This window comes from Mustela nivalis (genome assembly GCF_964662115.1).
Source record: "Mustela nivalis genome assembly, chromosome: 4".
Classification (NCBI taxonomy): Eukaryota; Metazoa; Chordata; class Mammalia; order Carnivora; family Mustelidae; genus Mustela; species Mustela nivalis.
Genome location: NC_139023.1, coordinates 70,712,162 through 70,730,478, shown reverse-complemented (window position 1 = coordinate 70,730,478; position 18,317 = coordinate 70,712,162). Strand labels below are relative to the sequence as shown.

General features: G+C 47.3%; 1 protein-coding gene across 1 annotated transcript in view; it reads left to right on the top strand.

Moving 5' to 3' along the window:
• LOC309863103 (uncharacterized protein) overlaps positions 1-17,591 on the top strand; it is a gene marked incomplete at its 3' end in the record, with an annotated part of 79,636 nt that extends 62,045 nt beyond the window's left edge. The window contains exons 2-5 of the mRNA XM_082727589.1: positions 7,803-8,010; positions 9,031-9,091; positions 17,196-17,322; positions 17,529-17,591. Of these exons, the coding sequence (XP_082583715.1) occupies positions 7,803-8,010; positions 9,031-9,091; positions 17,196-17,322; positions 17,529-17,591 (459 nt within the window). The remainder of the gene's footprint in view (positions 1-7,802; positions 8,011-9,030; positions 9,092-17,195; positions 17,323-17,528) is intronic.
• Positions 17,592-18,317: the final 726 nt, after the last annotated feature.

Genomic DNA, 18,317 nt, shown 5'->3' with positions numbered 1-18,317 from the left:
CCAGCTGCTCCGGGCTGTGGGCCGGCCAGCTCTGCAAACAAGCGTCCCAATGCCCTGAGTTCCAGGGAGGCAACAGCCTGCTCTTAGCAGCAGCCAGTTCTCCGAAGGAAGTGCCCACGCCCTTGGAAGAAGAGGGAGCAGCCTCTCTCTCTCTCTCTCTCTGTGCCCAGAGGCCAGAGCCCGTCTGGTCGCCCCTCTTCCCCTCATCGGAGAGTGGTTTCTGTAGTTAATAGGAAGGTGCCCACTCTGTCACCTGCTGCCCTTGTCCTGTGGGCTTATTGTCTCAAGCAGGAGTGGGGGCTGGGGGCACGAGGAACCCAGGCTTCTGGTGGGCACCTTAGCTCACTGCGGTTCGTGAACGTGGGCAGAGACAAGGGCTGGGAACCTGCAGGAGCCTCAGCCAGCAGGAGGCAAAAAGACTCCCTGTGTTGCTTTAAAGAAAATGCCTCTGAAAAGCCAAACAAGGCCAGCCTAACCTCTGTAAGGAGAGCGCGTGTGGGCAAGAGAGCTGAGGATCTGCCCGTGCCCTGCCTTGGAGCTATGGGTTCATTCTGGGGCCTCGGTGATCTTTCAGGCTTGGCTACAAGGATGACTCGGATCCAAAATTAGGCTTTGAATGTGTAACACAAGGCTCCCCGCCCCACCTACCGCCTCTCTCTGCCCTCGCCCTTTCTTCTGAGCCTGGCTCTGCGCCAGATCTGGCCCTTCTCGCTCCTGGGGGAAGGGCTGGCGGCGGTGCTGTGTGTGCAGCCGAGGCTCTGGGCTGGGTGGGGGGTGTACAGCATGGTGCAGGGTGAAAAGGGAAGATTGATAGGCTTGGGGAGGGCACCCAACCCTGCAATCACCCACCCCCTCAAGCCAAAGCTGGGGAAGACCATGCAGGTGGGAAGGCAGACGTGCCACCTGGGCGGCTCACACTGCTTCTGCCCACCTGTGCCTTCCAGCTCAGGCTCCTAATGGGCCTCTGGCAGCAAGAGAGCCAAGCCGGGCCGGGCCAGCTGCTTTGTCGTGCCCAACAGCAGCCTCGGAGGTGGGGAGCAGCTGGGAGTCGGCTGTTGAAAAGGAGCTGCTCATTTTCCAGGGCAATTTCCCAGGGATGCCCGCCGGAGCAGTGGCTGCTCAAGTGGGGCCGAGAGGAGCATCTCTGAGAGGGTTCCTTCTTTCTGTCTGAGCGGCAAGCAGCCAGACGATGGCCAGCAGCAGCTGTCACGTTGGGGTTCCCCTTGGCAGATTTCTGTCTTTCCCTGTTTAAAAATCTCAGTAGAACTCTTTTTGCAGAGTGGCACCGGCAGGGATACTTCCTTGCAAGGAGCTGAACAACAGCAGCCTATGTCGGCCAAGGACACGCGGAGACCCGAGGTCACCAATGAATGCGTGTCAACAACGGAGCTCGTGCCTCATCAGCTGCAGCTTTTCCGTGTTTCTGCATCAGTCACTGAGGATCTTGGCAATTTAATTCCCCCTAGGAAAAGAAATACCAGTTTGAAGTGCTCTTTTGGTGTTCAAGCCATGCCTTCCCTTCTGATTCTTAAGCCTGGATACACCTGAGAAGCACATACAAAGCAAACGCATGTCTGTAATAGCATCACGACGCGGCTATTTCGGCCTGAATATTACTTGTGCAGCTTGACTGGCTCTTCCACTTAGAGCCGTCTGGAGGTCCCAGTGACTCAGTAATGTGATTTTTTGGCAGGATTTTCCTCGGGCTTGCAATGAGGAACCAGCTTAACAAGCAAACAGACGTGTCTGGGTTCTCGCGTCGCCGCAACCCTTACTTGAGAGCATCCGGGAGAAGAGTGTGGCCTCGGAGGGCCCCACGCCTCCAGTTCCCCGGAGGAGGAGTGTGCAGACCGCCGCCTCCGCCCTGCTGTACCAGCAAGGAGGAAAGGAGATGTGGAAGAACCGCCACTGAACAAAGTTCAGTCTTCGGGATTATCCAAAATGAAGTGGAGAGGGACAAGCACCAGGTTTGGAGAAGAGGGACTTATTTTCACAGCTCTGCCCCTAAGTCCCGTGCGGCAATCCACTCACTTCTCCTGGTTTCAGTTCTCTCATTAGTAAGGAAACGCATTTTGCGGGTGAAAAGTAACCTAGTAGGAATAATAACGGCCATAGGCGCTCCTCCTACTTGTTTAAGCTTCTCTATTACTTAAATGAAAATTGAGGTCCAGCCACTGACGTGTGAAGAAATGCAAACACTTTGTCTGGACAGAAAATTATCTTTTTGTTTAAAAAAGATGGTCTTCTGTAATGCTTAGACCGTCAGCTGGGGGGTTATTTTACCACCTAAAGGGAAGCACAAGTCTTTCAGGCTCCTTCTAGCATCTCCCGGTGCTTTACAAAGATGTTCTTGACTCGCTGAGAGCAAGGTATCATGTATCACTCTTTCCACCAACAGATGGAGAAACTGAAGCATCAAGATGTGACGCAAGGTCACGAGGGAGCAGGTGATGGACTGGCTCCCGGTCTCTTGATCCAGACCCTGCTCTGCTTTCTCTCTCTCTCATAAACCGCCATCAGTAACTTCATTTCCAGGCCCAACAGTGCAATGAGGGCCCACAGCCTGCAAAGCATTTGTGGGCAAATGGGATCTCCACTATCCGAGGCAGAACCCAGAGCCTTGAACAGAAGTGGAGGGGAAAGAAACAACTGTTACCACGGGAGGCAGAACCTCCATCAAAGGCCAGTCTCACAGCTACACGGCAGAAATGAGGCTGTCATAAGTGGGAAGTTCATTATCACCCGTCAGCCTACCACCACCAACGTATCAAGATCATACAAACCTAATGGCAGGACACCCTAAACACTGACTTTATTTAAAAACCTGTCTTTGGCACTATACTCTTACATGGAGATTTTTCTTTCGTAGTAGCAGAACTGTGCAGAGACACAGCCTGATGACAAAATAGGAAAATTTCAGGTTAATGTTCATATGTTGTGATATTGCATATCCTCGTGTATCAGTCAACCAAATGCTCAGGTTGCCTGAACATTTCTATTCAAAATTTAAGGTTGTGACCCACTTTCTTCTTACATCCTGTCTGCTCAAACACAAACCTTAGTCTTTCAGGTTTTCAGGCTGGCTCTGCGACTCACTTGTCTTGCGATGAAGAGCTTTAGGCAAGAGCTCTGAGCCTCAGTTTCCTCATTGTAAACGAAGCGACCATACCAATCTCAATTTTTTAAAAGATTTTATTTATTTGTCAGAGAGAGAGTAAGCGAGAGAGCACAAGCAGGGGAAGCCTCAGGCAGAGGGAGAAGCAGACTCCCTGCTGATCGGGGAGCCCCATATGGGACTCCATCCCAGGACCCTGGATCATGACCTGAGCCAAAGGCAGATAGATACTTAAGCAACTGAGCCACCCAGGCGCCTATTTATACACACACACACACACACACACATATATATATATACATATATATGTATATATATATATTTTTTTTTTTTTTGCTAAGACGAATTGACTTCATGTTTATAAAAGTATTGAGCACAACTCCCAGTATGTAAAGAGGGTTTAGTAAATGTTATTTCCTTCTTCCTTGTCTTTAAATATATTCCTTGCAAAGTGTTTTAATTGTCGGAAGTCCTTTCCTATATGGCACACAATTCAGATGGTTAAGAAACGTGTAATGATCCCTTTCAAATATATGAAAAAAATGCCATCTCTGAAAGGTCGAGCAATTTGCTCAGAGTTGCACAGCAAATTGGTGCAGGACTAGAAGCCTGGCACCTAGTCCTGTGATCTTTCCAGAAACTTCTGTCTGTTGCAGCCCCTGCCTCCATGTGGATGAAAGCAGCTGGTGCATGGTCCACCCCAAACCAATTCCAGTCCTTCGGTGCCTCCTCCCAGCCTTCCCCTCACTGAAGCCGCCGCTCCAGTCCCATCTCACTCCTCAAGAACTTCCCTCTCCCTCCACCTGGGGCTGGGTGTTCAGGGATGAATAATCTGCATGGCATCTGAGTCGAAACGAATTGGGAGGGAATGTTCTTTTCAATGAAAGCATTGGATTAGACCCCACCATACACGTTACGTTGTTAAATATCTACAGCATGATAAAATCATCCCAAATGTCACTAATCCCTGGGGGACTTATTAATAATTAAGCATTTTTAGTTCACTTAGGAATGCAGATTCCATTTAACAAGAAAACGTACACTAAATATGGCCCTTATATTGCAGCTTGCAACAGCATATGTTGGAGATCGCAGCTGGGTTTCTCCAGGACAGATGACAAAGTTAACGCAGGGATCAGTCTTTTCTAAAGGCAGCGTGTAAGAACCAAAAGTAGCATCCTGGATTGGTTTATAGGGTTTGTGTTTATTAGAAGTGTTTATTAGAATGACTAATAATGGAAGCCAGCCGACTTGGCAAGGGCTGGGGGAGAGCCAGGAGAAGCCCAAAGGAAGTGGGATGATCTCGCAGAATATAGGGCCAAGCAGAGACCCAGGGAACTGCAGTGGTCGCACTCATCTGTCCCCACTGTCATTGTTCAGCTTCTAAGGACCGCAATAGGCAAAGAAGGTGTCCTTCTATATGTTCCACTTAACGGGGAGGCCATTTACGTTTTTCTTTAGCTTATTCTCAAAAGATACATGGCCCTGATCCTACACACACAAACACACACACACACACACACACACACACACAGGAACAGTCACTTTTCTTTCAAAAGCAGTTTTCTTTATTTGCTTTGTTTTACTTTTAAAGATATCTGATTCTCTTTTCCTTTTCTTCTCTATTTCCTGGGCAAAATCAGAATACTGAATATCTTGAAAGAAATAAAGGGAAGCTTGCAAACAGGTTGCCAATCTTCTTTGTGTCTTTCAGAGATTAACGGTTTTTTTTCTCTTTTCTCCGAGGCCCACCAAAGAAGGTCCCTTTTGAAGAAGATCAAGGAGGAGAGACAGAGACAGAGACAGAGAATGAGGGACAGAGAGAGAGAGAGAGGGAGAGAGAGGTGAAATCTGGGGAAATTGGTTGATCCAGCCTTTAGTTCTGGGGCTTTTCTAACTAGCTTTGCAATGTGTGATATTTTGGGCATGTTATTTACACTTTTTCTCTAGGTTCCTTTTCCTACCAATAGAAGTTATCATGATTTAGAAAACCCTTGCAGCCTTAACATACCCAAAATCTAGGCTTGAAGCAGGAAGGAGCCTTTCTCTCAATGGCACCTGGAGAATTCTGCAACCTTCACATAGAAAAGAACTGTGGATAAATTTTTCCACTTCCTTGTTTCCTGTCTTGAGCTACATGCAAATCATGCCGCTTCTTTACTCCCTCACTTAAAGCACCTGCTAACCTAATAAAAGAGCCATAAATTTAGCCATAAGGGCCCCGATAAAAAAGGATCCTCTCCTGACCAGGGAGGTCAGTGGGACAGGCTGTCACCAGGAAGCAGAAACCACAGGGAAGATTGTTGTCATGTCTGTTGTGACCAGCCTGGGTGCCAAAGGACTCTGCAAAGCTGAGAAGCAGCAGAATTTCATTTGGAGAGCTGACTTGGCTCACTTTGCAGCCTTTTCATTTTCATCCTGATGTTATTAAGGTTCAGGGTGCAGCTGGAACTGCTTCCGGGAGACTTCTGGTCAGAAAAAGGTGTGCGTATGTCTATTCGTTCCCCGAGAGTCTCTGAAACTACTACTTCCTATTATTGGTCTGGGCAGGTGGGCTGAGTCAAGATTCCCAACAAACTCTCAGGAAAGAACGGACATGGGCAGAGAGGAATGTGAGCAGGAATGGGGGAGAGAGCAGGGAGGGCACACAAGGCTGTTTATCTGGAGATAGCAGCCTTGGGGAAGCCGAGGAGGAGGGGCCGAGTTTCAAAACAAGTTGTGGACTTAGAGACTGTAAAAAATGGTGGAGGAAAGATGACTAAGAGGTTTTCTTTTGCCACTGGTTTTCTCCTGCTAATAACCAGCTCCTCCCCAAATGCCAACGGTGTGTCTCACATACACACACACACACACACACACACACACACACACACACACACATCCTATCACCACAGCTCTGATAGTCCGATGAGTTACTCTGGCTCTTTCTTTAAACAATCTAGAAAGCTCTTTGGGTATTGTCAAGGCTAATCAATTAGAATTATGCTTATAACCAAGGGGATCTCATGACCCTTGGTTCATAAACTGCTTCAGATGGAGACTGAACGGTCATATCCAATAGGGCACAGCCTTGTTCTTCAGCAGATGAAAAAATATATGTGTACCCACGCGTGTGGTGAGGTTGTTACCTGGTTCAGCAGCTGTTCGTGTCCCCCAAGTTTCCGGCTCCTGGCAAAGAAAAGCATGTTTAAAATTTCTAGGGCTCTGAGCATAATTACAGATTTTCCAAGCTTCTAGAGAGCCTAACCGATTCACTGCACAGATGATTAATTTGTGTCCCCGAGAAGTTGGCCAGATGAAGAACGGGTCACCCAGCTGGCTAGCCACAGACCCAGAGAAGAAACATGGGCCTCTAGGCTCCTTGTCCTGTGCTCCTCTACTCAGGGCAGATTCTAGAAGATCTGTTTTTGCAGAATTTCCTTTCCACTCTGTAGTCATCTGATGGGTTTATTATGCAAAGTCTTTACCAGTCAAGCTCTCCCCAGCGCTCTCTACTCCTGCCTACACCTGCTCCTTACAAGGCCGCCCATCTGCCGAGGGATGGGGCCAGAGCGCTCCACTCCCACAGGACACTTGTTCTTTTGCATTAAGCCCTTTCTCTTTGTCCCGAGGTTAATGCCTCTTTTCCTGGCCCTAATTTCCTTTTTACCTCTGTCTACTCACTTACCATACTTCATACACCAACATTTCTATACATTACCTTTAAATGAGGGAGATACAAAATGGAGTTCAGTGCACCACACGATACCTAAAAAATAACCTAAGACTGTGTAACAATTCTATGTTCTCTCTGTGATCATGAGATGGCTGGGACCTTTGAGTCACATCAGTATCAAATCTCTCCTTCTGGAAATGAGCTCGCATGACTCGCTCAAGAACAGTAGGCAGAGCTGGGAATAAACAGTCCCCACAGCGCTCCTGACTTTTCTTCTTTCTCTTATTCGCCACACTGACCTGAGCAAAACACAGTTTTCATCCTCTCTTCACTCTTGTCCCAACCCCTGGTGGAGATACTCACGGGCGACAAGTGGACTTGCCGGGAGCATTGACAGGATATGGAGAGGTAGGACCGAGGAACCACCAAGTCTTGCACTGTTCAACACATTAGCCCCATGTCATAACTAAGTAGTTGAATTAAAATGAAATGAAATTAAAAATTTAGTTCTTTAGTTGCATTGGTCGTCTTTCAAGTGCTGAGTAGCCACCACAGGTAGCTAGTGGCTAGCATAGTGGGCAACTCACAGAGCATTTCTCTCATCACAGAATCTTCTAGCAGACACCACTGCCAGACCCTCGGCCACCAGGGACTAATAATAATAACTACCATTTATTGAGTCCCAACAGTATACCAGGCAAAATTGTTGGTGTTTTATGCCCGTTATTTTATTCATCTTCATAAAATTCATGAAGTATTATTTGCATCTGATGGAAGAAAGCACGGGTATTAAACATTCTTAATAATCTGCCCTTAGTGTTCAGTAGTAAATGGCAGAAATATGAGCATGGACCGGTTAATGGCAAACTGTCGTATGAACTCCAGTTTCCTGTGAGGAACCTTAAAGACTGACAATATTGTTAACATTTATTAAGCCCCTACTACACTAGGTGCTGGGCATTGTTCTCGTAAATAATGTGCATAAGTGTCAGGGACTAACCTGTGGCTTCCAATTCCAATCCTCGTTTGCAGGGCCAGTTGCTCTTTCTAGATGGGCTGTTAGATGTCTCTGCTCCGAAGGACCAGCTCTGTTTCACCTGGCCGTTGGCCTGCAATGTCTGTTGCGGTCTCGGCCAAGCTGTCATCTCTGGAAGTCATCACAAAAGTCACGCTCGAGAAGATCTTGAAAGGAGTCCTTTGGCCTACTCTTTGGAGCAGTCCTACCTCAGCTCATCACAGGGTAACTTTAAAAGCATGCTATTGACAGTCCTTTCTTGACATCTGGTTGGCCCAGTAGAGATCCCTTCAGTCCTGGTGAGCTGGCAGCCTTCCAGGCATGTTGGTGACTCTGTCTCATCCTTTAATACAGAGCAGGTCTGGTAGGTGACCCCCATGAGCAGGTCAAGAAGCTGGGTGTGATATTTGCAGTGCTGGTCTATAGATTTTTTTAGTCCGGTCTAGAACGAAGTGCCACATGGATACTAGACTCCGCCTCATTAAAATAGCCTGAAATTTTTTTTGGGGGGGGGGCTTACTTTTCTACTTCTTTGATACTTTTAGAGCATTACTGCTCTCTGAGAAGCAAAATCCAAGAGAGGTTTTCTCTTTTATTTTTCCGGTGAAATTCTTTGAACTACCAATAGGGTTTCATTGCATGGGTTAATATTTAATCCTACTCAGCTTTTTGACTTTTCACACCTTGAGCAGTATTATAACTCTGCAGGATGGTCCAAAATCCTTTGAAGACTGATTCAGGTAGGGTAGCATAGCAGTCACCATATCACTTTATAAATGGCTTTCAGAGAGAGTGGCCTGTGAGTTGTCAATTTGGAAGGACCTCCTTAAGACCTTGAAAGGTAGGCTTCTTGATGTACTCTGGAACCAGTCTCAAACTATTAGTGGTGTAGACTGGCTGTGGGAAATGTTTTCAAATAAGTGGTAGAATCTTTGTGGAATGCCATTGAGTTTCTGCAGTCAGATCAATAATAGGCCACATGTAAGTCAACTCACATTGTCAAAGACTCTTGTAAAATTGGTGAGTAAGTGCACTTCCTCTACATCACCTACCACAAACACCACAGGAAAGTCACTCCCACCTCACCACTCAGCCCAAACACACAGCTGTCTTTCAGAGGTACGACTGACCTGATTGTGCAATTGTTGGTTTGCTAGGATACCGACATGAATTGCTACAATGGGAAAGTGTGGCAGGTTCACAAGAGCCGTCTTATCATTCTCATATTTTTTTTTTTCCTTCTAGAAAAGAATGATGAACTTGAAATCCTGCTGTATGTCCTTGGCACTCCACATAATAAAGAAAGGTAAATACAGCTATCTAAGTAGCTTCTTACATTTCAACTTGAAAATTTCCTCAGGTGCAGGCCCGTGACTACAATTCATGATTCCAGTTCCAGCTTCCTTGTTGGAACAAATTCATATTTTTTTAACCTAAACTGGCATAGATACTCCAAGACATTGTACATTCCCTCTTGTGGAGAGACTCGAGCACAAGGTGATTGGCTATTTTAGAGGGAGTATTGTGAAGGGGATTTAAAAGCTAGTCGGGTGGCCAGACTAAATTACCCAATCAAAACCTGACAGGCTATGATTTAGCATGTTCCCTCGTCTGCAAATTTCTATATCCAGAATGTTCTACTCTTTAAACACATCGTGCTTTTTTCTTCTCGGGGTCTTTGCCCACACTGTGTTTTTTCCTGGAATATCAACACATGGCTAGAGTGAGTGTGTTGAACAGTTTATTCAGATGTTGATTTAAATGTTTTCTTCATAGCAAAGTCATTACTAACCCCCCTATCAGAGCAGGCATGCCATGTTATTCTGTCTCTGAATCCATTTAAATTGTTCCACAGAATGTATGACATTGTGAATCTACTTAGAGTTTTCTATGGGTTGATGAATCCAGTGGACTCATAAGGAGGAGCCCATGTCTGTTTCATTCATTAATATATATATCTGTGATTAGTATAGAATAGACATTGAAACAATTGTTGAATGTGTGACTGATGAATAAATATTAAAATCAGATTAAATTTATTTATCGAATGTAAGCTGCAGGATTTTTGAGGTGGCAGACATGTTTAGAGACACCCCACTCCATCATTTATCAGCAAAACAGAAATACCCTCGGTTTCTTTTTTTCCTTACCCTATAAGATTGGTTGAGCTATGTAAATGTCTAAGCACTACATGATAGCTGTTTTGATTAGGTTACACACTGGGACTTGTGTCCAATCAGAAATCCCAGCACAAAAAAAAAAAGGAGTCGTGTTGTGTTGCGTTGTGTTTGTTTGTTAAACAATATCCAGGGCTTGGATGATACCGATAGTCTACCAGTTCCTTCCCAGTTCATCTGAAACAATCTTATCATCCTTCGGACTCCACATACCTCCAGCTTGTCTGAGTGGTGGATCCTTGAAGTCTTCCTCGGCTCCTGTGGGTGGACAATGACCCTGCCTGTCTACTCGTGGTCACTATGGTGAGCTCTCCAGGTGGGGGCTGGTCACATTCAATATGTTAGGACCAAAGTAGAAGGCACCAGTGACCAGATGCATCAGGAACAAAGAGGGAGGAAAGCAGGGTCCTGAAAATAGAAATCACATCAAAAAATAGATGACGAGTTGATAATGCCTTGAGGCCTTTGTTCAGGAACACTCTGGCACTATAAAGGGAAGAATGACAGCACAGTATTCTTCTGTGAAGCATGAGTTGGTTTTTCTTCAAGAGTTCTTCCCAAAGAAGGCCTTGTGGGTTGTGGCTAACTCTGTTTTCCATTTTTATCTAGATTTGTTCTTTAACGCAAATGTTATTCTTTTTCCAAGGATTGCTGTATCATCACATTAAGAATAAGATAAACAAACTTGACAAAAATTCACTGGAAACAATAAGTGTGGTAATTGCATATTCTCGTCCTAGGTATTCCTTTTTTGTTCTCAATTAAAAGCAGTTCCAGCAGTTGTGTATGGCTGTATCATTTGTTCACCTTAAATAAATACTTTGGAATCTAAAAATATAGCAGAAATAAAACTTTCTGAAAAAAATAAAAAAACTGAAACTTAGAATCACATCAAAAATAAGAAATGGAATTTTTAGGGGATCAGGATGACTTTCAAGAGGTGGAGGTTTCCTGACAAGCCAACACTGTTAGGGCCCTAAATCTGGGGAGTGTACGGGTTTGTACAAAACAGCCTCAGACCTCTGAACAATAGAGATGCCCAGTCAGATATTGCAGATTTGCTTAGACTTAACAAAATTACTGGTTTGCTGTACTCACTGGCAGACAGTTCACAAAAGAGCAGGATCTCAAGTAGCATTTGGTCAGCTCAAGACTATTACCTAATAAGTCATTTTAATTCATTCTGCTGAAATGAAACACGTGATTCCCAAGGAGGACTAACAGTGGAAAAGCATGAGACCGCTACTAGGCAGAGTCGTGCACAGGACCGAGCCCACCACTTAGGGGCGCGGCCTCAGCCACATGCTTCTGCCTAAAGGGGACTGAGAGAAATGACTGGGAGACTTCTGGAAGAAGCCAAGTGACCTGACTCCTGGAACTTTCATAGTTATATGAGATAGCCCAGTTCTACATCCCTCAGGACATGGTAACCTATCTCTCTCCCACCCAACCTACAGGCTAGTCAGCAGCAGGCTTCTAACATGAAGAGTGAAAGATCTGACACAGCTTCCTTTTCTGCACTCACATTCCCTCCCCCTCCAACGACACACGGCAAACAGCACAGCAGAACAGACACACTCATAATAAGACCAAAAAGCAGCGGCAGTGCTGGCAATTTTATACTGGCACCAAGTACGAGGACCGGCTGTGGGGAGAAAGGGCAGGGAGGGGCGGGAATACCCTACCCTCAACCCTTCCCTAAAGCAGAGCTTAGGGCTACTCCTAGCTCAGTCCTGCTGGGAGACTCTAGCTTGAGCCTCCCCCCATAGATCCTTTGGCGGTGGGACTTCCAGAGGAGGTCAACGAGGGCCTTTTAGACTCAGACATGTATATGGGACCGTAATCGCAGAAGTGAGGGGACAGGACCCTTATTACCAGCCCAACCTCAGTCGACGGAAACCCTATGGCTCTCCTGAATGTTGCTGAATTAGTCATCTAGTATTAATACATCTAATGTAGCATCTCTACCGTTTAAATAAGCCTACTTTTGGGTGCCTGGGTGGCTCAGTGGGTTAAGCCGCTGCCTTCGGCTCAGGTCATGATCTCAGGGTCCTGGGATCGAGTCCCGCGTCGGGCTCTCTGCTCAGCAGGGAGCCTGCTTCCTTCTCTCTCTCTCTCTGCCTGCCTCTCAGTGTGCTTGTAATTTCTCTCTGTCAAATAAATAAATAAAATCTTTAAATAAGCCTACAGTTTTTCTGTGAGGAATTCAGGGATGGCTTAACTGTGTGGTTTGGGTTTAGGGTCTCTCGTGTGGCCAAGATGCGAGCCAACAAGACTTTCCGGCAAGACTACAGTCATCTGAGGGCTCGATTGAGGTTAGAGGATCTACTTCATCCCAGCTGATGCCCTCACATGCTGGCAGGCTGGTGCTGGCTGATGGCAGAATCAGCACACGGCTGTTCCTGATACGTGGAACACTCCACGTAACTGCTTGAGTATGCTCATGACATAGTGGCCGGCCTTCTCCACCATGAGTGATAGAAGAGAGAGCGAAGTAGAAGTCACAATGTGCTTTCCGTGCTAGCCTTGGAAGTCACACGCTGTCATTTTGTAATACTCACTTTGGTCACACAGGTCAGCTCTGTTTAATAAGGGAGGAGACTACACCAGGACAACAACCATCAGGAGGCAAGGCTTGGGGGTCATCTTGGAAGCTGCCTATTGGCCATACCACTGCCCAAGGGAATTGGTCCACCCTTTGACGGAGCTTCTCCCAAAAGCTATACAAATCTGATGCTCGTGGGAATGTCCAAGTGTCCTTTTAGAGAAGGGTCAGCAGCTCCTGACCTCCCACCCGCCTCAGGTTGGTGCCCGCCCACTATGTGCCACACCCTAGTCACCACACTTCTGCTTTGGTGGCAGCATGCATGCAGTCAGTGCTAAGGAAGTCACCAAGGAACCAATGATGAGCCTGGCACATACCACGGCTTAGAATGCAACTTTAAAGCAAGCCCTACCCCTAGAGAACTTTCCAGCTGGATTATCGCTCTAAAACGGGCATCTGGTGGTCCCCAAAAGTTCACAAACCTTTTTCAGTGTCTGAATTATACCTGTGAGGCTCTGAGGAGAATGTGGCCTCACTGGATTTCTGCTCTCTCCCTTCAGGAAAAATAAGCCTTGCTGACTCAGATGGGAGTAGAGAGGCTAATTGTTAGCTGTTGCTGGGTTCACCTTTGCCGAATGGCTGTGGAAATTCCAGTGAACTTCCATTATCTTCTGCAAGACCATCTAACCTAATTTCAACTGTCAAATGGAAAATTTTTAATTTACTTAAGAGATAGTACACGATAGGCAGTTTATGTACACTATCTCCATTAGTTTTCACAGAAACCATGTGAAGTAAGAATCAGACCACCATTTTTATCAAGGAACAGACTGAAGCTCAGGGACCTTAAATAACCTGCTTAATTTCCCAGCTAGCAAATGAGGGATCTAGGATTCCAACCTGGGTGTGTCTGACTGGGAAAGCCCATGTAATGCGTTCTAGCAGAACTCTCCTACGGAGGAGGGCCTATAAAACCAGTGAGAATGCATATCCGGGGAGAGGAGGAAGAGAACCTAACATTAGCCACAGCCCAACCTCAGGGGCAGGAGGAGGGCCTGGGGCTGAAGGCAGCAGGGAGACCCATGTCATCTTCTGTTAGGGGGTGGCGGGTCTGAAGCCGTTCCCTTGGATCTCCTCCTCCAATCCTTCTCAGGTCTCAGCAACAATGATTCCAGATCTGTCTCAAGGGCAGCAAACTGTGCATCTTCCTCCCTCTCTAAGGAGAGTCAGGTTGTTAATAATAATAGTTACTGTAGCCAGGCCTCCTGCTAAGTTAAGTACCACTTTTAAAAAATCCTCACAACATTCCTATGAGGTAAGTATTACTGCCGCATTTTATAGCTAGGGAGATGGAAGCTCGGGGAGTTTAGGAACAGCCCCAAGGTCACAAAGCCCCAGGTGTTAATGCTCACGTTTCAACCCAGGCCTCTGACTTTAGGGCCATCAGGAATCTTAACACCATGTTCTACTAGACAGAGGTTGGGGGTCGTACGACCGCGTGGCCCACTCAGCGCCGCGCGAGCTGACAGCGCCAGCCCCCGACGCAGGAGGGGCAGGGTCTGGTGGCTCTTCTCGGAAGGAGGCCTGCTGATGGCGCCAACCGGGGCCAGGCACCCACAGGGGACCCTGCTGCTCCGGGGCTCGGCCAGACCCTGTTGGTGGGGACGTGGCCCGGCCGGCAGGTCCTGCCCCCAGTCGGAGGGCAGCCCCGCGCCCGGCTGCACAGCGTTTGGGGTGGGCTGGGGCTCCGAAGCCCGCGACGGCTGAGCGGGGGAAGGACGCGTCCAGGCGCTGGCGAGCCGAGGCACCGCGGCGCGTGGGACTCCGCACCCAGATCACCATTTTCCTCCTAGTGGCCGGGTCTCTCCTTTGGCCGCAGCCACGGCCGCAGGGCGAGGTTGGGGGAGGGAAGTGAAGGGGCGCCCCGCTCCCGGGCAGCGAGACCCCGGAGCCTTTGTGTATTTGGAACCCGATTCCCCACCTCCCTTCCCCGCCTCCCATTCCCGCTTTCTTTTCCCCTAACCCAAGTCCCAGTAGAGTATCCAGCAATTAGCACGTGAGGAGGGGGTGGAAGACGGCGGGCGGGCGGGGGTGGGGGCGGCGGGACCCCCTGCTCCCGTCTCCCCACCAAGCCGGGATCAGCCCCTCGTTCCCGCCTGCGCTGCCTTCGTGCGCCACCTACCGGCTGCTAGGGGCCACTGCGAGCCCACCAGAGCTGTTCCTAGGCAGATCCTGATCTCCGTGGACAATAGACAATGGGATTTTTTTTTTGAACAATGATTTATTTTGGGGGGTGGGGATAAGGAGGAAGGAGGGAGGGAGGAAGCAGCAGTGTGTTTGTCATCGCTTTAGAAAAAAATCTCTGTTCTATCATTGTTTCTGCATATCCATTATATTGAGGACAAAAGAATCCCGTTCTGGAACAACAAAGCCAAGGGAAATGTTTTCTGTGGCTGACATTTAATTGTGTGCACAAGGTGCTACATTATCATGCGGCGAGATTGTAGAAAGGAATAGGGCACAGCTTCAGTTCAAACCCCTGACTTTTCTGCTTTAAGATGTGGGCTTTCTTACCCGAGTCCCATTTTATATAGCCTCATAGATCTCATGCATGGTATACACCGCACGCAATTCTGTGTTTCTGTATGGTTTTCCAAACCCATCACAAGGCTTTCTTGTGGGTGATTTTCACACCACCTCCCAAGTCTGTTCTTTTACAGCTAAGAGGGATAATCACACTTTGCCTCACAACCTCTTCACACGGTCCTTACCAAGACAATCCTAATTTTTAGGAGCTATTAGGAAGCTTGGGGAACACTTAGTCCCATCTCTGGTTTTACAGATGAACGACAGAGAGATGCCTTGACCAAAGTCACGCAAGTAATTCGAGATGGAGGCAGGATCAGACCCCTTGTGTCCTGGAACTCTGGTTTCTATTATGATCTACTGTTTGATGTCCTGATGCCCAGCACCCCCTGACTTGCTCACCCTCATGGCCTCTTTTCCTGGGGTGGGGTAGGGGGCAAGCCCCCACACAGTGAGCTGTGCTCCACAAAGATGGGTGATGAGTTGGGGTGGTTGTGGGGGATGGACAGAAGTCCCCCCTCTTTACCCCTTTCTCTCTGTCTGATGAAGAAGGGAGGCAATGTGGATATCCTTTTCATTTGTTTATTTCATTATTCTGCTGTGAGTTAATATGTAAAACCTATGGTAATCATCCAAAACTCTCCAGAAAATGCTTTTCCTGGGTTTCATGAAGGTCTTGAGCCCCCACCCTGACTCGAGGCTAAGCTGGTTACTGGGAACACAAGAAAGGTTTTCCATCTTTGAAAACTGCTCAGGTCTCTTGGCAAGAGTGGTTTGCCCTTGGGAGCCTGAATAATACAGATTTCCTTCTAAGGTTCACGAAAAATCCTTGGGGAGATGCAGACAGCTGATCATGCTGTAGAACAGAGGCATTTTTCTTCTGGCACCTTCTAAAACATGCTACAACAGACGGCGCTCCCCTTTAAACCCTTAACTGTGTCACGCTGAGAGAAGAATCAAGTCTTAGATGAGAAGCTCAGTAAACATCTTTGCACATCCAAAATAAGGCAGCCCGTCATAGAAGTCTGCTTATTTTAAAGGTTGTTCAGTCTGTTTAAAGCAAATAGACCAATCTCACAGTCTGCAGTCAAGGAGACAACAAGCAGAGGAAGTTTCAAAACAAAAGGCCAGAACATTCCCTAACTCTCTTTAAGCTGTCTTCTGAAAGCACAGAGAAAAAGAAAACACACTTGGCTTGCAAGCAATTCCTCAACCTTTCTGCTGGGTTTTGGCACTTTAAGAACTTGGGTTTGTACAGGGGCCACGGGAAATGTTAACAGGGAGCTTAGATCTCTAAATCCCCTCGTTTTCATTTGTTTGTTCCTTTTTTCCCTCTCTGGCAGCAGCAATTCATCCTGTCTCTACAAAAAGCCCCACGGTTCAATGATATTTTAATATGACAACCACACACTTACAAACACCTTGCCTCGAGGATTTTGTGAGAATCAAATGTGATCAAATGAGATGATGTAGGTGGAAGAACTTTTAGAAGTCTAAGGTACCCTTCAGATGTGAAGTGTTATTCCATATATCCAAGGCTCTCCAAGTATGGAACTCGTTCCTTGGAGCAGCAGCCTAACTGTTCCGCCAAGTTGTGATTCGGCCCATTTTTCAGAACTTACAGTTACATGGTGGGGGGAGGGGGCAGGGGAAGCTTCATGTAAATTTTAGAATGTCCAAATCTCATTTTAAAGAATACCCTCCCAGGGACGCCTGGGTGGCTCAATTGGTTGGACGACTGCCTTCGGCTCAGATCATGATCATGGGCTCCCAGCTCCATGTGGAGTCTGCTTCTCCCTCTGACCTTCTCCTTGCTCACGCTCTCTCTCACTGTCTCTCTCTCAAATAAATAAATAAAATCTTAAAAAAAAAAAAAAAAGAATACCCTCCCAGCATGTTGGAGTCTGGTGAGTGCTAGAACACTGGTGACTCATTGCTTCCCCCATGTCCTTATTTGGTAGCATGCAAATAAAAATGATCATTTTCAGATTTAGATTTTCTCAGAGTATGGTGTGAGCAGCTATTTTTGCTTTTGCTCCAGTCACCATTCTGTGTAGTAGAAAGTGCATTTAGAGTTGTAAAACCTGTTTTTCCATTTGCAGCCTACATTTAAATATGGAAGACAGCATCTCAAGTACTCCTCATTACATACAGCAGTCACCACACTTCAGTCCGGGACCTCGTGCTTCAGTCCGGGACCTCGTGCACACGGTCTTCATTTCCACCCACGTAAGGTCTTCACGTTGCTGCTTGACAGGACGATTGCCATATCACCTACCTATGGAGCACCTCTCTTGAGGACGCCTCAAGCGATTGGCGGGTGTTTGGTAACTCACCCTCTTAATATCTCTGTTGGAGAGAGAGGGATTGGTTGAAATGACGCCCAATTTGTGGAAGGGGAAACCCAAAGCAGTGAGCGGGCTTCTGTGTTACAGACCCATGCAGTTCACAGCCCTGTGCTGGAGAAACATATGATGGAAGCCACTCAAGATGAGTAAAGCTTAGAGCCCCAATTTCCCTACTAGTTGTTGTCCTATCTTCCTAAACCAAGCCTGCTATTGAGTTTCTCCAGAGGTCAACGTCTAAATTTACTTTCTGCTCTTGAAGATAGCCAAGGGACCCAATACCTAATTTAACCGCAGGCTCCACCCAGCCCCCATCATGGACCTGACTCAGCAGCCCAGGTCACGACTAGCTTCTTACGAGCAGGCCTTCAGATGTTAGTGTCGATGATGCCCTTCGAGGATAACCCGTCCAGGCTGGCCAGCTGCAAGGCTGATTTCAAGCTGGTTTCAGTTAAACCACATTCCGGTATCTATTTCCTTTCTCTTTTAAAAGGAAACCTTCCGTGGCTACTTGGGGCAAGGTTGGCGGCCCTAACTTCTTGGAAGTTTCCGTTTATGGGCTTTGTGGGGCAAGGAGATGAACATCAGCTTGTTCTCCTCGTGCCTCCTTCACTGCCCTGGCCACTGTCTCATGTTCCAGATCTGGGTGAGGACCAGAATCGGACACCCAATCTGGACGAAACACGGGTCAGGGTATTGCCACCAAAATTGTCTAATTGCAGGTATTTAGAGGTAGGACTGAAAGAGGGTGCTGGCAGGTGCTGTACCTTAGGCAGCTTGAGTGTACTCTCCATGCCTAAAGCCACCTGCCTTACACAGCTGGGCCCGCCCGGGGCTTGGCCTCTGGGGACTCCGTCTCAGAGGAGGAGCTGGGCATGT